Raw genomic sequence first — 26,050 nt, 5'->3', positions numbered from 1 at the left:
GAACCAACAACAACAAAGGTTAAGTATGTAAACATGGTTATGTGAGCTATTGGCTCACTCCAATATGGTATCCTTCCGTGCCGCAGGATACATTCCGAGTAAGGATTTTCAGGTTAGTCCAGGAGTCAATTCCAATTTAATTAGAAATTCCATTTCAATTCTTGAATTCACTCCTGAAGTGGAGAATGTTTTTTAATTCAATTTTGTATTTTTTTTCAGTTATGGAATTTGAATTTAATTGAAATTAGACAGTTTGGATTTTTTTTTAAATTGGAAGTGAATTATAATTCTAAAAACATTTAAATCTTTGGAATTTAATATTTGTACATTTCCCAGGTAATGGAATTAATGCACAGTATCAAAATGTTCTGTAGGATTTGTATTTAATAATCTACGCTCTTAGAAAAAATAGTTCCAAAAGGGTTCTTCGGCTGTCCCTGTAGGATAACCCTTTTTGGTTACAGGTATAACTATTTTGGGTTCCATGTAGAACTCTGGGGAAAGGGTTCTACATGGAACCCAACAGGGTTCTACCTGGAACAGAAAATGATTCTCCTATGGGGACAACCGGAGAACCCTTTTAGGTTCTAGATAGCACCTTGTTTTCTAAGAGTGTATTCCTACATGTCCAGTATAGCTACTGTAGGCTGTCTGAATAGTGACATGACGAGCTTGAAAGCCTGAGGGAATTACATTTGAATTTGTGGAATTGTTGTGGATAATATTGAATTGGGAATTCAAGGCGCCGTAGATCACCGACAAATAATCCAATACCTCCCATAACCAAGTAATCCAATACCTCCCATAACCATGGTTACATACTGTATGTAGCCTTTCTTATGTAGCACAATATTGGATCACTCCAATATGGTATCACAGTACCAGATTAATCAGTGAACTAGTCTTTGGCCAGACAAAGAGCAAAGTTCAGTCCGGACTGAGCTCAGAGCAGTCATGTGTCCCTGCGCCACCTTCCCAGGGAAGCAGATACAACACCAAGAACAGCCCTCATGACCACATAGATGGGTCAACATGTGCTAGACAGCACCCAACTGGCTGAGGCGCAAACGTCCGAGAGGGGAACTCTGAGCAGGGCCCACGAGGTAGTAACTCCTCCAAAAGAATGCACCACCACAGCAAAAGGCAAAAGCCTGCCGGACAGCCAAAACGCTGCAGTAACAACATGAGAGTCTGTTCAGGTAGGCCCTGGCCCAGAACTCTCTCATGCTAGCAAACGAAAGCCGATAAAACCTTTTGCATTGGCTGCGTCTGTGAAATTAAGTGTACATTGCCCCGGCCTCTCACAGCACGCTGGGGGAAGCCCCTAGTTAACCAGCGACAGAAGCGTATGTGGACAACTGTAATGGCCGGTTCACACATCACTCAGAACCCTTGTCCAGAATGAGGGGTTAGGATGGAGGTCGACACTCCTTTCATCTGAAACCATTCAGAAATATTCCGTCAACCAGGGCTTCAACACCAGAAGACCCTGAGACATAGGCACCAGAACTGATGCGGTACCGGCAACGGAACTGGAGTTCGTAGCCCTCCAGCAATGTATTCAGTACGCATGGGAGCTCAACCTGCCTCTCTCAGTTTGCTCTTTGGGACTGTGAGAGGCTGCCAAGGCCGGCGGCAAGCACGTTAAATCAAATGAAAATGTATTGGCCGCGTACACAGTTTAGAAGATGTTATAGCGGGTGCAGAAAAATGCTGTGGGACAGGGAGAAAGCACATGAAGACTCAATTAGCCTAGCTATCTGGCTGGCTAACTTAGCTAGCTATCTTAGCCAACTAGCTTCTCAAGGTTTGATGCAGTCAAGACAGGTACTACGTAATCATATTGGATGATAAACAACCTAGCTATGACAAGCTAGAAGTTAGTATAGTAGCGCAAGTCAGTTCGGTTGGTTGCTGCCTCTCCCTCCCTCCTTCTTGCTCCTGTTTCACTTGCTCACAGTACACTCACCACAAGGCACCTCTTCCTCGCAAGGCCCCTCCTCCGCATGCTCTCCCTCACGCTGTATCAGCTCTGGTGAATAAAGTAGCTTACAAATGGACTTTTCTGCTGCTTCCCTCACTCTGATCCGACCACGTCTATACGGAACTGGTCGTCCTCGGGTCCTTTCGGAACGGGTCTCTTGTCGACATTGAAAAATGTATTAATGCATATTTGGCCGGTGGGAAAGCCCAAGGTCATTTCAGAACGGGTCCAAGGATGCTTTTTAAAACTTTTATTAACTGCTAAAATTAACTACAGTAACGGTTGGAATTTCATTTTTCCGCTGTATCAGACCCAAAACCGAACCGTGATGCCAAAACCGCAATACGTACTGAACCGTGGGTTTAGCGAACCGTTACACCCCTAGTAAATACTTTATATTAGCTATGTCAAGAGTCCAGTATATAAATACGCGGTGTGTATAAACACTAACAAAAAATGAAATGTACAGTAGTAATTATATTAGAATGATAACGTGTCAAAAGTCCAGTGTATAAATACACCGTGTGAAAAAAAGTATAAAAGGAAGTGTCCAGTGTTTAATGTCTCTATGCATAGGACGGCAGCATTGGCTATGTGTGTTTCAGATTGACTGCTGGGCTCCGCCTTCTGAGACGCAGGCCGCTGCCTGTGGACAGAGACACCTTTCCTTTCTCACAGCGAAACACCAGACTGGACATGGTAGTTTCTCTCTGTGTAACACCGGCAGTGTAATAGAGCTGTATGTGAGTTTCTAAGGGAAAAGAGGATGGGGGTTGGAGGGGGACAACAGAGCACCCAGATGGGGAGGCTAGCTAGCTGCTCCAAGCTATTGAATAGCTGTGGGTATAGGTCTGCCCTATACACTAAGATACAGCTCTTACCTAGCAAATCCTCTCAGGAATGCGTAGAGAAAGAGAAGAGGTGGAAGTAGTGCCGCTGCAGCTATTTAAGGGGGGCAGCCGCAACATAACCCAGTACACAGGACTAATCAGAAAATTCTTACTCTGAATGTATCCTGCCGCGCAGAAGGATTCAATATTGGAGTGATGCAATATAGTACTACATAACAAGAAGAACAATAGCAAGAGATGTTGTTGTTTGTTTTGCAGGCTGGAACAATGGAGATGTGTAGTAGCGTGGTGTTGGGAGGCCTGGTGTTGTTGCTTCTACTGTGGTTGTTCAGGCTGAGGAGACAGAGACATGTCCATCTACCCCCTGGACCCTGCGCCCTGCCGCTGCTAGGCAACCTGCATCAGATCGACAAACAGGCCCCCTTCAAGACCCTCACCAAGTGGAGTGGTGTGTATGGGCCAGTGATGACAGTGTATCTTGGGCCCCAGCGAGCCGTGGTGCTGGTGGGGTACGAGGCAGTCAAGGAGGCTCTGGTGGACCAGGCTGAGGATTTCACAGGACGAGCTCCTGTCCCCTTCCTGGTCCTAGTTACCAGGGGATACGGCCTGGCCATCAGTAATGGGGAGCGTTGGCGCCAGCTGCGTCGTTTCACCCTGACCACGCTGAGAGACTTTGGGATGGGCCGTAAGAGGATGGAGGAGTGGGTACAGGAGGAGAGCCAACACCTCATAGACAGTCTGGATGCCACTAAAGCCGTGCCCTTCGATCCTCATCCATTCCTGAGTCGCACCGTGTCCAACGTCATCTGCTCCCTGGTGTTCGGCCAGCGCTTCGGCTATGACGATGACAACTTCCTGCACTTGCTCAACATCCTCTCAGCTGTATTGCGCTTTGGAAGCAGCCCCTGTGGACAGCTGTACAACATCTTCCCCTGGCTGATGGAACGCCTGCCTGGTCGACAGCAAGTCGTGTTCGGCCAGATGGACGAGCTGAGAGGCTTTGTGATGAAAAAGATCCACGAGCACCAGGAGACCATTGACCCAGGCAACCCTAGAGACTTCACAGACTCCTTCCTCACCAGACTCAACCAGGAGAAGGATGTGTCCTCCTCTGAGTTCCATTACGAGAACCTGGTGTCCACAGTGTTGGACCTCTTCCTTGCAGGAACAGAGACCACCAGCACCACTCTCAGATACGCCTTCATGCTGCTCCTCAAATACCCCGACATTCAGGAGCACATTCAGCAGGAGATCGACACAGTGATTGGCCGACAGCGCGTCCCTCAGATGGAGGACAGGAAGTACCTCCCCTTCACAGAAGCCGTCATCCACGAGGTGCAGCGCTTCCTGGACATCGCCCCATTGAACCTCCCGCACTATGCCACCAAGAATATCTCATTCAGAGGGTACACTATCCCTCAGGGCACCGTGATCCTTCCAATGCTGCACTCTGTTCTGAGAGACCAGGACCACTGGGCCACGCCCACAACCTTCAATCCCAATCACTTCCTTGATCAGAACGGAAACTTCCAGAAGAACCCCGCCTTCTTGGCTTTCTCTGCAGGTAAGCGTGCCTGTGTGGGAGAGTCTCTGGCTCGTATGGAGATCTTTCTGTTCCTGGTGTCACTGCTGCAACATTTCTCCTTCTCCTGCCCTGGAGGACCTGACAGCATTGACCTCAGCCCAGAGTTCAGCAGTTTCACTAACGTGCCGCGTCACTACCAGCTCATTGCTACACCCCGCTGACCAGGAGGGGAATTGCAGCCGAACCACAGGAGGAGCACTCAGGAGGAGGAGGAGGAGTAGAGATGAGGGAGGTAGGGACAGCACCAGGAGGTTGGTCTGATGCCATTTCATAAGCTTGTTCCAGCCATTACTATTATTATGAGCCGTTCTCCCCTCAGCAGCCTCCACTGAGGGACGGGTGTCTGTTTTTTGTTTTGTTTTTCATGACAATGTGATGCTTTGTGATGCTTTGTGATGCGTGTCCTTTAACAACGAATGCTTGGATTTTTCTGGTCAGTATAGGTGGATCAGGAGAAACTCAGGGTCCTGGAGGGAAGAGCGGGGAGGAGATATGCTGGGTGTACCAGACAGTAATGTAATGTACACTGAGGATTCAGGCCCGTGTAATTTGATGAGAGTTGGAGGCCCATTTCCCAGGCCGGCTGTCAGTCAGGAGATCTAGGTACCAGTGTATCTTTCATTTTATCAGTGTCTTTGTGTCTCAGCAACTAAGTCAATGTGTATGAGGCAGCACTGCTGCAAAAAAAGATGGCTCTTAGATGGCAATCACCTCACTCTCTACCAACTCACCAGTGGATACAGTTACTGTTAGAAGTTATAGCATCATTAGACTTATCGACAGAGAAATTGAATGATCCTAGTCAATAGTGCTGAGCAATTAGTGCTTTTTGAGGTCAGTTCGGTTTCGGTTCCATAATTTATTTTTAAATCACAGCAAAAAAATGTTTTAACATTAAATGCACTATGCGAGTTGAATGCTGTAACACAGAATCAAACCATTAATAAAAGTCCCATGATGGTAGTGACGGCCCATTACTGCTGATCACTTATTAACCATCATGTATTCACAGTACTTTACTTTAATAAAACATTTGTTTTATTTGATGACTTTATTATTTCATTCCAAGTCATCATCTCATCTGTATAGAGCTGCTGCCTATGCTGTCTGACAAAATCACTATTTTACTAGTTCTTCTAAGTAAATAAGGCAAACTTTTATGACTGCCGAACACCAATGATCAATCACTTCGATCGTGTATTTTCAGGTAGAGATACAGTATATTTATCAAAACGTCTGGATGCCCTTTGAGTGGTGGACCATTCTTGATACACACGGGAAACTGTTGAGAGTGAAAAACCCAGCAGCTTTGCAGTTCTTTACAAAAACCAATGCGCCGGGCACCTATTATCATACCCCGTTCAAAGGCACTTAGATATTTTGTCTTTCCTAGGGCTGTGGCGGTCATGACATTTTGTCAGACGGTTATTGTCATGCAAAAGACTACCGGTCTCACGGTAGTTGACAGCTCATTAACATAAACAAGTTGATGTGTGCCTTCAGAACATCCGAATTTAAAAAGTCTAATAAATCTATTTATTATACACCATCACAATAAATCCATTATTTATTTTAGTCAGGTCTAAAGAAACATTATGATCTGAGTCAAAAGTATTTCAGAAGAATAGAATATGAGTTGGTCTACTGTATGTTATCTGGCTATGCTCCATGCCATAGACTGTAGGCTTGATCATTTAGCTGACAAGATATGCTTATAAGTCCCATGCCATTATTTTATATATGATTTAATAGTTAGAAGAATAGAATTGAACTTAGCTGAATAAAATAGAAAGGATATTTTTCCCATTCTGGAGCAAGTGTGCATATGAAGTGGCTATGTTGAGTGTAAAAGGTCCTATACACTAGATTTAGAGTTACTTGGCAACTTTAGTCATGAATGATACAAAACTAGAATGTCTTAGAAATCAAAACATATATTGGCTGCATGTATCTAATATAGGCTATTGATGATTTGAGAAAGTCAAAAAAATAAAGCTTGTGCTCCATTCCTTACCTCAGGCTGTTCTCATCAAGTCATCATATTTTCACCCAGCAGTCTATTCTCAATTGAATCTTGTCTTTACTGAGATGTCAAATTAGTTTAGATTTAGAATGTCCCATTATCAAATGGGCAGGAACAGGAACAGGGGGAAAAATACATGTAATCCGTATGCACTCCAATAGTGAATGGAGGCCGCGCACTCGCGACGGTCAGTCTTTCAATGATGCCGGAAAACCCACTTGAGTTTTATAGCAGAGCTGTGCTTCATGTGATATTCTGCCCAAACTCTGTATGCCATGGTCTCTTGAACCCTGTTCCTGCAGTTACCCAGTGCTTACATTTGGAAACGTAGTGAAAACTCTTCAGGAACATCGATAGTAACATGTTTTCACAACGAAACATATTTCACTAAATTGTTGACAGCCCCGCTGCACGCTTGAGAAAGGAATGAAGGAGAGCGAGGAGGAGATGGAAACGCACGGTGGTGAGACATTCTGTAGCTAAAGGTAATGTGTCAGCCTATTCATTATGAAAAAACACAAATAAAATCACTATTATTTGGCTATTCCAAATCATACAAAAATGCACTATAATCGTAAACTAATTGTAAGCCGCCCTGCACAATCAGTGAACCAAGGGCCTATAGGGCCTTCACTTAGGGCCTATAGGTTCTCTCCCAGACTCATGGATAGAAATGTTGGAGCGTAGCATAAGGTAACCAGTACATACAGTATGCATAATGATACAGTCCACACTCAAAGGCCATTACTCAAATGTGTTTAATTTTGGAGTATAGGCTAGCCCTTTAATATACCAAAGATCTTAAATCAGTTTGTTTGATGTTTTTCTGCCATGTGTAATATACGGTAGGCTATGTATTGTATAACAGCACAATTTTTTTTCTTCAGGTTTGGGTACATGGGTACTTCAGGTTGATAGAACCCATGTAGTAAGTAGCCTAAACCTAGCAATGTTACATTGAGCTGGTTGAATGGAATATGAATGTCAGTCATCCAACATACTGTAACAGACATAAGGCCATGCATAAAATAATAATAATCGTCCTCCCTTATCTGAAACGAAACCGACCGCCACTGGAACCAAAGTGTTGGTCAGTATTTCCCAGGATACCCCAACTACATTTGATATTTAATGTTATATTTAGACAAAGATATAAAGAATACAGGCTCTCTAATTCATACCGTTGGACAAACACCCTGACTTACAGCACCACCACTGCTGGCTAGTAGCAATCTGTATTAGAGATCCTGTTTGCTCTAAATGGCTTTTAGCTAGTTAGAGATTAGCATTAATTTAGGCATATGCCAGCTTCCTAAGACCAACTGACTAGCGCTTTGCAGACAGCAAGACACACAAACAAATAATACAGAACAGAAAACACATGGATTCATATCAAGAAGCAACGTGGAAAGCGGTATCCTTCTTGTTTTGGAAGAATCTGTTGAGTGCATGCAGTGATTGCATGCTGAGAGAATGTAAACAGCGAGGAACCACAGAGTTTCTAAACCCACAAGCCCAACATCACAGTTTGGGGCTTTCTCGAAATCTAAAGGCAAAACCTAATTTGACAAACTGATATGTTTTCATTTTCATAAAAAACAACTGTATATCGAAGAATTGCCTTTGATTTGATGACCTGCACATGCGAAGATCGGCACGACACGACCATTAGACCCGATGATATGTTTCTGCACATAAGCTAAGCTAGATAATGTCGCCACGACATCACCTACAAGTGTGATCTGGGATTTCTAATGAAGAAGCAGTTTCTAGGCCTTTTTATTTACACTCTCTTTTGAAGAACTGTGCTGCCTGCTTGAGTGACAGGGGTTGGGGTTTGGTGTGCTGGAAGCAAGCATCCGTGGGAGGGAGAGGCAGGCATTGTTGGCAGTGCACAAGGGGGGAGAGAGAGTGAGAGGCTTGCTCATGCCAGCAGCCGGGCACAGTGGCAGGGACAACACTTTTATTATAGGAGTCATGAGGATAATGCACTTTACTGTTTGACAAATTCATGGTTTTATTTGCCCAAAATCAAAATACTTTTTGATTGAGGTGACCAGGTAAGATGTGCAGATCGCACCAGTGTGACTAGTAATACATTTAACTCGTACAGCTAGGTCAAAGGGTCGCAAAATGTGAGTAAATGGTCACAGTCTGGAGCCCTGTAAGGGCAGACACAGAAACAGAGAGGATGAAGGATGAAGAGAGAGCTTGACCATTTCACCGGAACAGTTTCCATCAGGACTGTGAGGTTTGTGCAGAACTGGGACACCTATTCTCTGGGGTAAGACTATGAGGAGCAACCAGCCAGCCAGGTGATGACACTGATTCAATCTGAACAATGGCATCTCCCTGTTTGCAGATGCCTATGTTAGAACCCCCAGGATGGGGAAAGAGAGCAATGAAGGTTTCTTACCTTCACAGAGTCCAGCAAACTCTTGGGGAAGAATCTTGGTAAACCCACATCTTTTCTGCAGAGGACAGAGCAGAAAGAGTACTGCATTACAGCATTGATCAACAAGAATGTGTGCTCATTTCACCAAAACGAGGTCAGCAGTAGGGGAAATTGAATTAAACTATAACCAGAGTAGTGATTTTTTTTATTTATATCAATTTTTTTTGTTGCCATTTTCATTGTCACTGACTCTGTATCAAGCCTGTCATGTGAAAACACTACTTCTAAAAAAAATTGTTATTTAAAAAGAGATTGTTTTTAAAACAGCATAATTCCCTCTTAAAGCACCACTCTGTTTTCAGTTGGCTCCAGATAGAGCACCTGTCAGCTGGTAGATGGCAACAGGACTGAGTCCATTTCCATAGCTAGCTTCTGTGTAGTCAACGCCACACACTCACCACCCCTCCATAGCCCTATCAGTTGGTTAAGAGCCAGCCAGCGGTCCCTCTCTGTATAGGCCAGGTACACAGTCTGGTCTAGATATATAACATCACCATTCACCCAGGCAGTTTGGCTGACTAATATCCCAGCGTGGTGGAGTGGTGTTGTTCTGGCTCTGCAACACACAGTCAGAAAATACATACTAACGCAAATATGTCCAGAATAAACAAATCATTTGCTTCGGGAACATAAAGTCACCAACGGCCTTTCGCCTCCACCACCGTTCTCCAATGAGGAACATAAAACTCTAGCTCCTGATATAGGTTGCGTCCCCAATGGCACAGTATTCCCTATAGTGCATTACATAATGAGACAAAAGTAGCACACTATGTAAGGAACAGTGTGCCACTTGGGACGTACAGTAGCTATAGCCTACACGCTGTGGCTGGTCAAATCTTCAGATTGCATCTATTTGTTGTGAATAAGCCAGAGCCAGGATTCTGTCGTAACCAGTGGTGACAGTGTGAAGCTGCTCAGTTAAATTGGAAACGATAGCGTTTTAACTGCTTTGCAGATATGAAACAAACAGACAATCATAATATCACTCAACATCATCAAATTCCCAGTTTATACTACAAAATGAATTTCAATGGCATACACTAAGGCATTGTTTGCAGAATAGATTAATGCAGTTCAATGCAAGATTAATATAATTCACCAATACATTTCAGAAAATATTGCTATCAGGTTGTAAATCACAGCTGGCCTGGTACATTGTTTGCTGCTTCCATTCGGGATGCACTGACTTTTTCCCCTCATGTCATTTTTTAGTGGTTATACACAGTTTTTATTTAGCTAACTAGAACTTGAATGACTGTTATCCAGTTAGCTAACATATCTCATGTTCACAAATTCACTCTGGCTATATATCTAGCTACACCGATTTCAGAACACTCTCATTTGAGTGTGCCAGAGCGCAGAATAACTGATGAATTAACGAACGCGCAACACCTGCTGAATATGACCGGTGTCAGTAAACATAGGCAAAAAAACGAATAGTTAGTCAGAAACGCTCTAAACAGCCTAACCAACTCTGCTAGGGCGAGTAAAACGGTCAGAGTGAGGTGTTCTCTCATTTGTGTCTCTAAGTAGCTAGCTAGCAAGCTAGCCAACTTTAGCCAGTTAGCTTTGGTGCTTGGTTGGGACAAGCATGGATTGGCAAGCAAGCTTAAGAAGGACGAGTAGGCTTCCCCACTGTTTATCAATGCAATTTTGACGGACAACTAGCTGAACAAGTTTGAGAGGGTTTATCTAATGTTCCTTCGTTAGATTTTAGCTCATCTCGCTCTGGCTAGCATTAGTTGTTGATCTTGTTGATGTGCATAAACAACTAAGGGAGCGAGAGCCTGCCGTTTCATGGTTGTTTGATCAATAGAACTGTAACGTTTCCAAATGTATGAGGACTCCCGTGGTATTTTAAGAAATCCATTCAGGTGTTTCTACACGTGCATTGCTTGCTGTTTGGGGTTTTAGGCTGGCTTTCTGTACAGCACTTTGATATATCAGCTGATGTAAGAAGGGCTTTATAAATACATTTGATTTGATATTTTGTGGCTTTTGGCGAATGCGTTCTAATGATCTAAAGTCGCGCTGTTGCAACTGCCTGTAAACACACAGTCCAGTTCATAGTGAATGATGGCAGGACCAACTGCCTGTAAACACACAGTCCAGTTCATAGTGAATGATGACAGGCCCTACTGCCTGTAAACACACAGTCCAGTTCATAGTGAATGATGGCAGGGCCTACTGCCTGTAAACACACAGTCCAGTTCATAGTGAATGATGGCAGGTCCTACTGCCTGTAAACACACAGTCCAGTTCATAGTGAATGATGGCAGGGTCTACTGCCTGTAAACACACAGTCCAGTTCATAGTGAATGATGGCAGGGCCTACTGCCTGTAAACACACAGTCCAGTTCATAGTGAATGATGACAGGGCCTACTGCCTGTAAACACACAGTCCAGTTCATAGTGAATGATGACAGGCCCTACTGCCTGTAAACACACAGTCCAGTTCATAGTGAATGATGGCAGGGTCTACTGCCTGTAAACACACAGTCCAGTTCATAGTGAATGATGACAGGGCCTACTGCCTGTAAACACACAGTCCAGTTCATAGTGAATGATGGCAGGGTCTACTGCCTGTAAACACACAGTCCAGTTCATAGTGAATGATGGCAGGGTCTACTGCCTGTAAACACACAGTCCAGTTCATAGTGAATGATGACAGGCCCTACTGCCTGTAAACACACAGTCCAGTTCATAGTGAATGATGGCAGGTCCTACTGCCTGTAAACACACAGTCCAGTTCATAGTGAATGATGGCAGGGTCTACTGCCTGTAAACACACAGTCCAGTTCAAAGTGAATGATGACAGGCCCTACTGCCTGTAAACACACAGTCCAGTTCATAGTGAATGATGACAGGCCCTACTGCCTGTAAACACACAGTCCAGTTCATAGTGAATGATGACAGGCCCTACTGCCTGTAAACACACAGTCCAGTTCATAGTGAATGATGGCAGGGCCTACTGCCTGTAAACACACAGTCCAGTTCATAGTGAATGATGGCAGGCCCAACTGCCTGTAAACACACAGTCCAGTTCAATGTGAATGATGGCAGGTCCTACTGCCTGTAAACACACAGTCCAGTTCATAGTGAATGATGGCAGGGCCTACTGCCTGTAAACACACAGTCCAGTTCATAGTGAATGATGGCAGGGCTTACTGCCTGTAAACACACAGTCCAGTTCATAGTGAATGATGACAGGTCCTACTGCCTGTAAACACACAGTCCAGTTCATAGTGAATGATGGCAGGGCCTACTGCCTGTAAACACACAGTCCAGTTCATAGTGAATGATGACAGGGCCTACTGCCTGTAAACACACAGTCCAGTTCATTTTGAATGATGGCAGGGCCTACTGCATGTCCTGGTGACCCTTTATAGGGTCACCAGGACCCTATAAAGGGAATCGGGTGCGATTTTAGACACATCCTTGGTTAAACTGACAGACATTATCGGGCAGCTACCCTCCCAGAGTGAGAAAGGCTTTGGCAATGTAAACATAGGTTTCACATGCCAATAAAGCCCTTTGAATTGAATTGAAAGGGCTATAAAATAGTGGGGGTCCTGTTCACACTATCACAGTGCCATCACTGGGGTGTGGGGACATTATAATGACACTGTAGAAGGTGATGAGAATGAGGATAAATTATTCTAACACTATAAATAGATCAGACACATTTCAACAGAGACTACGTCCCAAATGGCATCCTATTCCCTACATACTGCACTACTTTTGACCAGAGATATAGGGAATAGGGTGCCATTTGCAAAGTGTCCAGAGTGAGAGGTTCACGAGGAAGGCAGTCAATTTACACTGGCCTACATACGTCTAACCAGGAGAGGACACACACGGCCAAAGGCTCAGCACAGAGGCTCATAGAGGTGAAATGTAGGATCTCTGTTCATAGATAGTGTTAAGATAATGACGTGCATGATGTTAATACAGAAATACATCATTTTAAAAGTCCAATGCAGCCATTTTTAAAAATCTCAATATAAATTATTTCTATGTAACAATTAAGTACTGGAATTGTTTCAATTTGTTAAAATTGTCAAAAAATAAACAAAAATTGCTTCTTAGCAAAAATTCAGACAAGAATTTTGCTAGGACTGTCTTGGAGTGGTCTGAGTGGGGAGGGGGAAACTGAATACAAGCAGTTATGGGCAGACAGGTTTAGAACTCTCTTTCTTATTGGTCTATTAACTAATTTACCGCCTGGTGATGTCAGCAGGCAGGCCAAAACTCCATCCCACCAAAACAGGCTGAAATTGCAGGCAGTCTTTTCAAACAGCTCTTACACTAAAAGGGCATTATTATAATTTTCACAACTTCACAGTATTATTCCAACCTCAAAGTGTGGAAATATATATATAAAACACAAGTAAAATCTAGTTTTTGACTGCACTGGGCCTTTAAGTAAAATATTCACTTACTCTAATAATTCATAATTTGATTTCTTATCCAGGGCATTTCCTCGCATTTCCCTAAAAAATCTCCTGTAACAGAAAACAAAAGATAATAAACAAATTGTGAGTAGTCAAAATGTATATCTAATTATGGAATATTGGACGAGTACATGAATTCAATGTTTATAAGATATCAAATATCAAGTATTTGAAATAGAACTCACCTGATTTCAAGGCAGCCCAATTTAAGTGCAATGTCTTGGTCGACTCGATCAGCTACCTCCAACATGTAGTCACTCTTGACCTGAGAAACATCATCACAGTCATTCTCCATGACAACATGTAGTCACTCTTGACCTGAGAAACATCATCACAGTCATTCTCCATGACAACATGTAGTCACTCTTGACCTGAGAAACATCATCACAGTCATTCTCCATGTAGTCACTCTTGACCTGAGAAACATCATCACAGTCATTCTCCATGACAACATGTAGTCACTCTTGACCTGAGAAACATCATCACAGTCATTCTCCATGTAGTCACTCTTGACCTGAGAAACATCATCACAGTCATTCTCCATGACAACATGTAGTCACTCTTGACCCGAGAAACATCATCACAGTCATTCTCCATGACAACATGTAGTCATTCTCCATGACAAAGAGAACTACTACAGTAGTGACAGGTAGTGTAGTTAGCATTGTGAATCTACTGTAAGACAGCAATAGGTAGATGGAAAGAGGTCCTCAGTTACTTGTGGTTGTCATCAGATGCTCAGCTGGTAAAGTAATGCCAGGATATCGGGTTCGATTCCCTGGACCACCCTCGCGTAAGTCGCTTTGGATAAAATCGTCTCCTAAATTACATATATTATATGATTATATTATTAATTAGTTAGTCTGACTGAGCTGCAGCTGATGGGCCCAACTCACATGGACTAATGAGCCACGAGACTTGAGGCTACCTCAGATCTCTAAGAGAGAAAACACCAAAGCTTGTATTTAACAGCAGCAGGTGGCCGTCCTATCACCTCTGACCAGAACATCAGCCATCAATGTCTATTAATTTCTAGGTGGTTCTATATGTTGAATCGCTGCCGTTCCTAACACCCAGCAAGGGATGGCTGCCGTTCCTAACACCCAGCAGGGGATGGCTGCCGTTCCTAACACCCAACAGGGGATGGCTGCCGTTCCTAACACCCAACAGGGGATGGCTGCCGTTCCTAACACCCAGCAAGGGATGGCTGCCGTTCCTAACACCCAACAGGGGATGGCCGCCGTTCCTAACACCCAGCAAGGGATGGCTGCCGTTCCTAACACCCAGCAGGGGATGGCTGCCGTTCCTAACACCCAGCAGGGGATGGCTGCCGTTCCTAACACCCAGCAGGGGATGGCTGCCGTTCCTAACACCCAGCAGGGGATGGCCGCCGTTCCTAACACACAGCAAGGGATGGCTGCCGTTCCTAACACCCAGCAGGGGATGGCTGCCGTTCCTAACACACAGCAGGGGATGGCTGCCGTTCCTAACACCCAGCAAGGGATGGCTGCCGTTCCTAACACCCAGCAGGGGATGGCTGCCGTTCCTAACACCCAGCAGGGGATGGCTGCTGTTTGTATCACCCAGCAGAGGATGGCTGCTGTTTGTATCACACAGCAGGGGATGGCTGCCATTCGATTCAACCAGCAGGGGATGGCTGCCGTTCGTACCACCCAGCATGGGATGGCTGCCGTTCGTATCACCCAGCAGGGGATGGCTGCCGTTCGTATCACCCAGCAGGGGATGGCTGCCATTCCTAACACCCAGCAAGGGATGGCTGCCGTTCCTAACACCCAGCAGGGGATGGCTGCCGTTCCTAACACCCAGCAGGGGATGGCTGCCGTTCCTAACACCCAGCAGGGGATGGCTGCCGTTCCTAACACCCAGCAGGGGATGGCCGCCGTTCCTAACACCCAGCAGGGGATGGCTGCCGTTCCTAACACCCAGCAGGGGATGGCCGCCGTTCCTAACACACAGCAGGGGATGGCTGCCGTTCCTAACACCCAGCAAGGGATGGCTGCCGTTCCTAACACCCAGCAGGGGATGGCTGCCGTTCCTAACACCCAGCAGGGGATGGCTGCTGTTTGTATCACCCAGCAGAGGATGGCTGCTGTTTGTATCACACAGCAGGGGATGGCTGCCATTCGATTCAACCAGCAGGGGATGGCTGCCGTTCGTACCACCCAGCATGGGATGGCTGCCGTTCGTATCACCCAGCAGGGGATGGCTGCCGTTCGTATCACCCAGCAGGGGATGGCTGCCATTCATATCACCCAGCAGGGGATGGCTGCCGTTCGTATCACCCAGCAGGGGATGGCTGCCATTCGTATCACCCAGCAGGTGAGGGCTGCCATTCATATCACCCAGCAGGGGATGGCTGCCATTCATATCACCCAGCAGGGGATGGCTGCCATTCGTATCACCCAGCAGGTGAGGGCTGCCGTTCATATCACCCAGCAGGTGAGGGCTGCCGTTCGTATCACCCAGCAGGTGAGGGCTGCCGTTCGTATCACCCAGCAGGTGAGGGCTGCCGTTCGTATCACCCAGCAGGTGAGGGCTGCCGTTCGTATCACCCAGCAGGTGAGGGCTGCCGTTCGTATCACCCAGCAGGTGAGGGCTGCCTTTCATATCACCCAGCAGGTGAGGGCTGCTTTTCATATCACCCAGCAGGTGAGGGCTGCCGTTCGTATCACTCAGCAGGGGATGGCTGCCATTCGTATCACCCAGCAGGGGATGGCTGCCATTCATATCACCCAGCAGGTGAGGGCTGCTTTTCATATCACCCAGCAGGTGAGGGCTGCCGTTCGTATCACCCAGCAGGTGAGGGCTGCCGTTCATATCACCCAGCAGGTGAGGGCTGCAGTTCATATCACCCAGCAGGTGAGGGCTGCTTTTCATATCACCCAGCAGGGGAGGGCTGCCGTTCATATCACCCAGCAGGTGAGGGCTGCCGTTCATATCACCCAGCAGGTGAGGGCTGCCGTTCATATCACCCAGCAGGTGAGGGCTGCCGTTCATATCACCCAGCAGGTGAGGGCTGCCGTTCATATCACCCAGCAGGGGAGGGCTGCCGTTCATATCACCCAGCAGGGGAGGGCTGCCGTTCATATCACCCAGCAGGTGAGGGCTGCAGTTCATATCACCCAGCAGGTGAGGGCTGCCGTTCATATCACCCAGCAGGTGAGGGCTGCCGTTCATATCACCCAGCAGGGGAGGGCTGCAGTTCATATCACCCAGCAGGCGAGGGCTGCCGTTCATATCACCCAGCAGGTGAGGGCTGCCGTTCATATCACCCAGCAGGGGAGGGCTGCAGTTCATATCACCCAGCAGGTGAGGGCTGCCGTTCATATCACCCAGCAGGTGATGGCTGCTTTTCATATCACCCAGCAGGTGATGCTACCAGACTGTATCCACACACAGCTTTCAGCTGTTGGACTTTCTGGTGGGTTTCTTCTCTAAGAACCTCTGGCCAGCAGCCCAGACAGCTATATAACGCACTCTCAGTCACACTGTACCTCCCCAGCAGGGCCGTTTCACTGTCACCAGAAGCTATTTAACAGAGTTTATATAGCCTGCAGCCAGTTGAAGTATAGCCAGCTGACGTTGTCACACATTGTCCTCTACCTGTTGTGAAAAAAATTATAATACACTATAGTGTATTTCTTTGATAAACAGAGAGGGAAGAACACTGAATGGTTTCTGTCCACACCTGACAGTCCAAACTCAATATGAATATGGTTTCTGTCCACACCTGACGGTCCCAACTCAATATGAATATGGTTTCTGTCCACACCTGACGGTCCTAACTCAATATGAATATGGTTTCTGTCCACACCTGACAGTCCAAACTCAATATGAATATGGTTTCTGTCCACACCTGACGGTCCCAACTCAATATGAATATGGTTTCTGTCCACACCTGACGGTCCCAACTCAATCTGAATATGGTTTCTGTCCACACCTGACGGTCCCAACTCAATCTGAATATGGTTTCTGTCCACACCTGATGGTCCCAACTCAATATGAATATGGTTTCTGTCCACACCTGACGGTCCCAACTCAATCTGAATCTGGTTTCTGTCCACACGTGACAGTCCCAACTCAATCTGAATATGGTTTCTGTCCACACCTGACGGTCCCAACTCAATATGAATATGGTTTCTGTCCACACCTGACGGACCCAACTCAATCTGAATATGGTTTCTGTCCACACCTGACAGTCCAAACTCAATATGAATATGGTTTCTGTCCACACCTGACAGTCCTAACTCAATATGAATATGGTTTCTGTCCACACCTGACGGTCCCAACTCAATCTGAATCTGGTTTCTGTCCACACCTGACAGTTTTAACTAAATCTGATTATGGTTTCTGTCCACACCTGACAGTTTTAACTCAATCTGATTATGGTTTCTGTCCACACCTGACGGTCCTAACTCAATCTGAATATGGTTTCTGTCCACACCTGACAGTCCCAACTCAATCTGAATATGGTTTCTGTCCACACCTGACAGTCCCAACTCAATCTGAATATGGTTTCTGTCCACACCTGACAGTTTTAACTCAATCTGAATATGGTTTCTGTCCACACCTGACAGTTTTAACTCAATCTGATTATGGTTTATTTTCTCACCTGATGGTAGAAGTAGTTCAGTGTAGGTTTATCTTCTGAAAAATGGTTCAAGAATCCTTTTGGCAAGTAGCGTATCCGTAGCTCATACCTGTGGAGAAAGAAATGCCATATGGTTAGCTCCATGCTAACGAGGACGAAGGACAACTCAGAAACAAGGTTCCAAAGGAACACATTGATACAGAAGAGTTAGGACAGACCAAATGCTGATATCTAACAACCTCTGTGTGTTATTATACAGCGCTGTGAATGTGTAAGCTGTAAGGTACAAGTCAGCACGTTGTAATTATTCTGTACTTTCCCAGAGGATTCTTTCATATGGAACTGATCAAAGAGATCAGTGAGGGGCCTCCCGGGTGGCGCAGTGGTCTAGGGCACTGCATCGCAGCGCTAGCTGTGCCACCAGAGACTCTGGGTTCGCGCCCAGGCTCTGTCGCAGCCGGCCATGACCGGGAGGTCTGTGGGGCGACGCACAATTGGCCTAGCGTCGTCCGGGTTAGGGAGGGTTTGGCCGGTAGGGTTATCCTTGTCTCATCGCTAACCAAGGTAGCCAGGTGCACGGTGTTTCCTCCGACACATTGGTGCGGCTGGCTTCCGGGTTGGAGGCGCGCTGTGTTAAGAAGCAGTGCGGCTTGGTTGGGTTGTGTTTCGGAGGACGCATGGCTTTCCGACCTTCGTCTCTCCCGAGCCCGTACGGGAGTTGTAGCGATGAGACAAGATAGTAATTACTAACAATTGGATACCACGAAATTGGGGAGAAAAGGGGGATAAAAAAAAGAGATCAGTGAGACTGATCTGCGTCCCAAATGGCCCCCTATTACCTACATAGGGCACTGTTTCAAAATAACCTTATGGGCCCTGGTCAAAAGTAGTGCCCTATACAGGCAGAGACATCATCATCATCTTTGGCAGGGAGAGACCTCAATGATCATTCCTGGAATAACTATAACATCCAGCCACAGCCTTCTGATCAACCTACAAGGTGAAATAAACTACTGAACAGCTTGAAATAGCTGCTTGTTCAAACTCTGTTCTAAGCCTGTTCCTTCTAATTACAAAGTCTTTGACTAGAGAAAACCTGTCCCGGCTCTGTCATATCAGATCAGATGGTCTTTGAATGTAGGTCTGGTGTTTTCTACTCAGCTGTGATCTACACCAGAGAGAGATAATAGAACAGCAGCCAGTGGAAGGTACATGACGCAGTACATTGTGATTCTATGTGTAAAAGGCAAGTCATTCATTTGATGTCTGTATGAATGGCTTGAGGACAGTGTCATGGGTATTGAATGAGTATTTTAGTGTCTGCTGGTCTGTCAAAACTTCCATTGAACCAGTGTTCTAGAATGTGTCTTCCATGAACAAGCTATTGATACGACTGTGAGATCCAATGTTCAAGATACATTTCCCTTCGACAATAAGGTAAATTAGGATCATTTTCTCCTAATGTATCAATCGCTTGCTTTTATTGTGTAACCTACGCACCATTCACCAGCTCAACAACGGAGACACAGAAAGACAAGCAGTAACACGCTCCATGGCAGGAAAGCATTGAGACGAGGTCAACCCCCCCCCCCCCCCCCCACCGCACCCACACAGATATCCATCCATTATCCATTCTTCCTTTCAACCTTGTACAGCCTCGTTTGGAATGCAAGGCTAATGAGACACATAGCATGTGGTCTGACACTGGATGCGTCTCAAATGGTCACCCTATTTCCTATATAGCCCCCACGGGCCCTGGTCAAAAGAAGTGCACTTTAAAGGGAACATGGAACAATTTGGGATGCAGACATTGAAATGCTCTAAACAACAGAAATGTAACAAATGGACACTGCAATAGGTCTACTTCCTGTGTTAAACAACTACAGCATCTGAATGGTGTTTTATTGTTGCTATTACTGACGATACAGGGCTTATTCTATCGCCAGAAGGAATTAAGGCTGAATAAAGAGACTATTTCATAATGAATGAGCAGCACAGTCACTGAGTATCCCCTGAGCTAACTTCACCAGAGAACCACTAACAATAGCACACAGTCAATTCATTTCCTCTGTATTATTTAGCTCCATTACTTCTGCACTGATGCCTGACTGAGATGAGGTGGGGACAGACAGAATGAGCTCTGCTGTGGTGGTTGTGGTCTACAGTATAAAGCATGCATTATCTCACTGTGTTCAATGGTAGGTCCTACTGTCCTATGCAAATACAATGCTGCTTAGGACCAGAACAGGTTGTTCTGCGAGGTAGAAGGTATTGTATCATTGAGTATTCTTAGAACATTCACAGAACAGTTACGTTCCATCTTGATTTGTGAGCATCACAGTTGGGATTCATATATAATTCTGAGAAGGACAGGTGGCCAGGGTTTAAACTGAGTCATGAAACGCCTGCTGTCATGTTTTTATTCTTTGGGAACATCTAACTAGGCCTGCTACATTATTCAAATGTATTCTTCCAGCTGGAGACATTTCAGAATTGAAGAGACGCGCACGCACGCACGCACACACGCACGCACGCACACACACACACACAGTTATAATAAGGTAAGTGAGAACCTGCCCAGAGAACAGTAGTTTATAGGAAGGCTGGATAAAGTTCTAAAGCACGTCCTTTACCTCCCAAACATGTCAACACCCTGCCCTGTCTGGCCATGAAGGAAGCAGAGGTGAGGGGGAGTACAGTCTGAAATATCACCCAAATAAAAGCTGTCTAGACATTGCTCTGCTATCTCTGATATGGCATTTCTCTCTCCATATCTCCACTCAGTCAGGAGTAGAAGGGAATCTATCAGCATTAGGCTCCAACATCAAAAACTGAGATCACATCAACAGATAGTTCAGTCCTCTCTAATTACTATCCTCCTCAACACTTTCTCAGTTGACTTTGTCAGCGAATCTCTCATTGTAGTCTAATTTCCCTTCCAATAACAGTGATGAGACAGGAGGAAACATGTATCTTAGCCTATAAAGGCCTAATTACATTGGAACGCCATATGGAGGGTTTTCAGCCTGCTTCTGCGGAAGCATGATTTATGCAGGCAGATTGGAAGGAAATTTAAGGCCATTCGGCCTAACTAACAGGATGGCAACAATGGATTTTCGGTTCTGTTGCAACTCTGCCCAATTCCCCATCCGTGGGTTTACATTTGAAAAAACAAGGCACATAAATCCTGATTTCATCCCCTTACTACATTGATCAAATAACCAAGCGTCTTGCAACGCCACTGATTGCACACATCTCCCTAGTAACAAGGTCACTTCGTTCCATGACAGATTTTAGCCTCGTGGCTTTGCCACTGGTCTGAATCCATTCAAACAAAACAACCTCTTCCAAAAAACAGTCCTAGGAAATCTGCCATTTTAGCTAGCGAGCACTAGTTAGACAGTTTAAGCACGATCAAGCGTTTCAAGTGGCAAGGCTGTAGCCCGGATGTCTTACTCATATAATTGAGTTATAAATTAAGTTATGCAAAGCTCATAAGGTGCTGTACATGCGCTTATAATGCATTATGATGATGGTATTCATAGGAAGTGTTTTATATTGTGTTGAAGTGTTGAATATTTATATTAAAGCAGAATTACATGGAGCCAATATGCATAAAGGGGGCAGCGTCAAGGCTTTTAAGGTGACATACAGAGCAGTGTAAATATGGCTTTATACAGTATTTCAACGTGTCTATGTAGCCTGCTCCCAGATCAGTTTGTGCTGTCTTGCCAACGCAACAATGACAATAGGAGTTGGTCAAACAGCACACACGGACAGAACTGGGACCAGGGATCAGCAGTGTAAATATAGCTTCATACAGTATGTCTCTGTCCTAGTTCTTACCTCCACTCGTCCTGAGGGTGGAGCAGTTCGTACCTCTCCCTGACGCGGGACACCCCCATGTCGGGGTGCAGCCAGTGGATGTTTCCTGAGCGCAGGTGGCTGAGACGCAGGCCCAGACAGGAAACACACTTCACCTTGTGGATGTCTGCTATCTTCTGGATGATACCCTGTCAGGGGACACACGTGTAGACACACACACTTAGGCTATAGAGTCACTCTGAGATGAATTTCAGTCAATGTCAATGGACAGACGTGTAGACAGTATACACACAGAGGTTAGAGGAGGAATCACTCAGAGATGAGATTCAATCAACAACACATCAGTCATAATCCTAAAAAGATCAGTATGGCTGTGTTCCAAATGGCACCCCAGTATGGCACCCTATTCCCTTTGCGGACGAAGAGTTTGATTGACAGTAATTGACAGTAATGAATTGTCCTACAGTGTGTAGTTTGTGATTCAGAGGGCAGGATATATAGATAAATGAATAGCAGTCATAGTGACATATTGGTAGTGTGACAGACAGCAGTGGGGGGGGCCTTCCTTGGCCCATCCATCCCTGTAGTCCAGGGGTGACATGAGGACTCCAGGGGAACCATCTATTCACCCATCCATCCCTGTAGTCCAGGGGTGACATGAGGACTCCAGGGGAACCATCTATTCACCCATCCATCCCTGTAGTCCAGGGGTGACTTGAGGACTCCAGGAGAACCATCTATTCACCCATCCATCCCTGTAGTCCAGGGGTGACATGAGGACTCCAGGAGAACCATCTATTCACCCATCCATCCCTGTAGTCCAGGGGTGACATGAGGACTCCAGGAGAACCATCTATTCACCCATCCATCCCTGTAGTCCAGGGGTGACATGAGGACTCCAGGGGAACCATCTATTCACCCACCCATCCCTTTAGTCCAGGGGTGACTTGAGGACTCCAGGAGAACCATCTATTCACCCATCCATCCCTGTAGTCCAGGGGTGACATGAGGACTCCAGGAGAACCATCTATCCCTGTAGTCCAGGGGTGACATGATGACTCCAGGGGAACCATCTATTCACCCATCCATCCCTGTAGTCCAGGGGTGACATGAGGACTCCAGGAGAACCATCTATTCACCCACCCATCCCTTTAGTCCAGGGGTGACTTGAGGACTCCAGGGGAACCATCTATCTATGACAGTAGATAGAATAGAAAGAACAGCTTGGCAGAGTTACACTGAATGATAGATCATCCTCTCTCTCTCTTCCAGGAAAAGATTGTCATTGCGTGCAGAAGCAAGGGAAGGGGCGCGGGGCAGGTTAAATAATCCATCATTGAAATGCACTGTGGGGTTTATGACACAATCTGAGAAGTGACACCCCCGCTTGGTTAAAATGATTAACGAGAAGACCTCCCCATCTCTTTCAGGGATGACATGTTCCATCACATCCCTCAACATCGTCTGACATCACAACTTCAGGTATTGAAGTTAGAGGCCATTGAACCATAAATTAGAAGCAGTCTACTTTGAAATGAAGCGCTTTGCCATTACAGAGCCAGACACCTAACAGAAGAGATGTGGTGGCAAAGCCTTTTGGATTTTTTTCCAAGAAACGCCCGTTTAATCACCTATTTGACTAGCTATTCTTTTCACCTCTTAAACTCTTTTAGTATTGTTTCATCTGAATAGAAGTCATTATTAAACCTAACCGGGATGGAAGACACTAAATGTAGAAATGTCAAAAGGGAACCTCATAAATACCCGGGTTGTGTCCAGTAGGGAGACGTTTTGAAACACTTTCAAATTGTGAGGTAGTCCGAGGTACTAAGTGAATTTGTCTAACAAGAAAAACTTGTTTTCGTTTTCCGTTATAAAACATTGTAGCTACAGTGTGCCCTATTGAACGGCAGGTAACCTAGCGGTTAAGAGCATTGGGCCAGTAACCAAAAGGTTGCTGGTTCGAATCCCTGAGCCGACTGGTTGAAACATCTGTCGATGTGCCCTTGAGCAAGGCACTTAACCCTAATTGCACCTGGAAGTCGCTCTGGATAAGAGAGTCTGCTAAATGACTAAAATGTAAATGTTAAATGAACATCGCCCAGGTGATAGGGGGAGTTCTACAGTGAGACGCTCAAGTCCCAAATGACTGTCTATACAGTGAGGGAAAAAAGTTGTTATCAACTCAACTAGCCGTGTTTGGAGGAGGAGGAATGCTGCCTATGACCCCAAGAACACCATCCCCACCGTCAAACATGGAGGTGGAAACATTATGCTTTGGGGGTGTTTTTCTGACAACTTCACCGCATCAAAGAGACGATGGACGGGGCCATGTACCGTCAAATCTTGGGTGAGAACCTCCTTCCCTCAGCCAGGGCATTGAAAATGGGTCGTGGATGGGTATTCCAGCATGATAATGACCCAACACACACGGCCAAGGCAACAAAGGAGTGGCTCAAGAAGAAGCACATTAAGGTCCTGGACTGGCCTAGCCAGTCTCCAGACCTTAATCCCATAGAAAATCTGTGGAGGGAGCTGAACGTTCGAGTTGCCAAACGTCAGCCTCGAAACCTTAATGACTTGGAGAAGATCTGCAAACAGGAGTGGGACAAAATCCCTCCTGAGATGTGTGCAAACCTGGTGGCCAACTACAAGAAACGTCTGACCTCTGTGATTGCCAACAAGGGTTTTGCCACCAAGTACTAAGTCATGTTTTGCAGAGGGGTCTAATACTTATTTCCCTCATTAAAATGCAAATCAATTAATAACATTCTTGACATGCGTTTTTCTGGATTCTTTTGTTGTTATTCTGTCTCTCACTGTTCAAATAAACCTACCATTAAAACTATAGACTGATCATTTCTTTGTCAGTGGGCAAACGTACAAAATCAGCAGGGGGATCAAATACTTTTTCCCTCACTGTATATGACACATTTCCATACAGTGTTTTACCCAAAAGGGTTTCCATCTGAAGGCGTTAGCATGCCTCAGTTCAGATGGTGGCTAGCCTGAAGTCGTCTAGGCGAACTGAATGAGTGTGCTCGCATACTCCCTTAAAAAACCTTTGCTTGAAAAACTAGAAAAAAGCCACAATAGTACTGCTTGTCCATTTAGAGAAGCCATAGCCAGAATACATTTCATGGTATCATAATATATGCACTAACTCTTCCTAATTGTTTTGGCTGGGAACCATTTGGAAGAATTAAGCAGGCCGGCACCCGTGTCCCACTGGGCCATGGCTCCGGCGGACTTGCTCTCACCTGGGGCCAAAGCCAGGCCACTGGTACTTTTCAGCTGGCATTTACATAACAATGACAAACTGTGGACTTTAACACCTTCTCACAAAGCACCTTCTCACAAGTCCTCAATGTCAGCCCTAGCTATGGAAACACAATTTCCCTAGTATACCATTAGGGTGTATAGACTAGTGTAACACTGATGTTAGAGTTGAAAAGCAGCAATAGTGCACTACGTTTGACCAGCGACTATAGGGCTGTATAGGGAACAGGGAGCCATTTGGGACCGTCAGAGTGTTGATAGGTAACTGTCTGTCTAGTAGGTAGAGTAGATAGGTAACTGTCTGTCTGTCTAGTTGGTAGAGTAGATAGGTAGCTGTCTGTCTGTCTAGTAGGTAGAGTAGATAGGTAACTGTCTGTCTAGTAGGTAGAGTAGATAGGTAACTGTCTGTCTGTCTAGTAGGTAGAGTAGATAGGTAACTGTCTGTCTAGTAGGTAGAGTAGATAGGTAACTGTCTGTCTGTCTAGTAGGTAGAGTAGATAGGTAGCTGTCTGTCTGTCTAGTAGGTAGAGTAGATAGGTAGCTGTCTGTCTAGTAGGTAGAGTAGATAGGTAGCTGTCTGTCTGTCTAGTAGGTAGAGTAGATAGGTAACTGTCTGTCTAGTAGGTAGAGTAGATAGGTAACTGTCTGTCTGTCTAGTAGGTAGAGTAGATAGGTAACGGTCTGTCTAGTTGGTAGAGTTGATAGGTAACTGTCTGTCTAGTAGGTAGAGTAGATAGGTAACTGTCTGTCTGTCTAGTAGGTAGAGTAGATAGGTAACTGTCTGTCTAGTAGGTAGAGAAGATGGGTAACTGTCTGCCTAGTAGGTAGAGTAGATAGGTAACTGTCTGTCTGTCTAGTAGGTAGAGTAGATAGGTAACTGTCTGTCTAGTTGGTAGAGTTGATAGGTAACTGTCTGTCTAGTAGGTAGAGTTGATAGGTAACTGTCTGTCTAGTTGGTAGAGAAGATGGGTAACTGTCTGCC

General features: G+C 45.6%; 2 protein-coding genes across 13 annotated transcripts in view; one reads left to right on the top strand and one right to left on the bottom strand.

Moving 5' to 3' along the window:
* Positions 1-5,466, top strand: LOC129837647 (cytochrome P450 2F3-like). 3 transcript variants are annotated; one of them, XM_055903974.1, is made up of 2 exons: positions 1-23; positions 3,094-5,466. In XM_055903974.1, the coding sequence occupies exon 2, from the start codon at positions 3,103-3,105 to the stop codon at positions 4,579-4,581; it is 1,479 nt and encodes a 492-aa protein (XP_055759949.1). In that variant the 5' UTR covers positions 1-23; positions 3,094-3,102; the 3' UTR covers positions 4,582-5,466. The 3 variants fall into 3 exon arrangements, with proteins under 3 accessions (XP_055759949.1, XP_055759948.1, XP_055759947.1); XM_055903973.1 differs by having other exon boundaries at positions 7-112; XM_055903972.1 differs by lacking the exon at positions 1-23 and adding an exon at positions 924-1,103.
* Positions 1-26,050, bottom strand: part of LOC129837645 (focal adhesion kinase 1-like) — a 204,368-nt gene that overhangs the window by 137,599 nt on the left and 40,719 nt on the right. For all 10 annotated transcript variants that reach the window (XM_055903970.1, XM_055903962.1, XM_055903960.1 and 7 more), the window contains 5 exons: positions 21,811-21,977; positions 17,986-18,073; positions 13,538-13,617; positions 13,341-13,403; positions 8,860-8,914 (listed from right to left, as the gene is read on the bottom strand). In XM_055903970.1, the coding sequence (XP_055759945.1) occupies positions 8,860-8,914; positions 13,341-13,403; positions 13,538-13,617; positions 17,986-18,073; positions 21,811-21,977 (453 nt within the window). The remainder of the gene's footprint in view (positions 1-8,859; positions 8,915-13,340; positions 13,404-13,537; positions 13,618-17,985; positions 18,074-21,810; positions 21,978-26,050) is intronic.

This window comes from Salvelinus fontinalis, chromosome 38 (assembly GCF_029448725.1).
Source record: "Salvelinus fontinalis isolate EN_2023a chromosome 38, ASM2944872v1, whole genome shotgun sequence".
NCBI classification, from domain to species: Eukaryota; Metazoa; Chordata; class Actinopteri; order Salmoniformes; family Salmonidae; genus Salvelinus; species Salvelinus fontinalis.
This window is presented reverse-complemented; position numbering and strand designations above follow the sequence as displayed.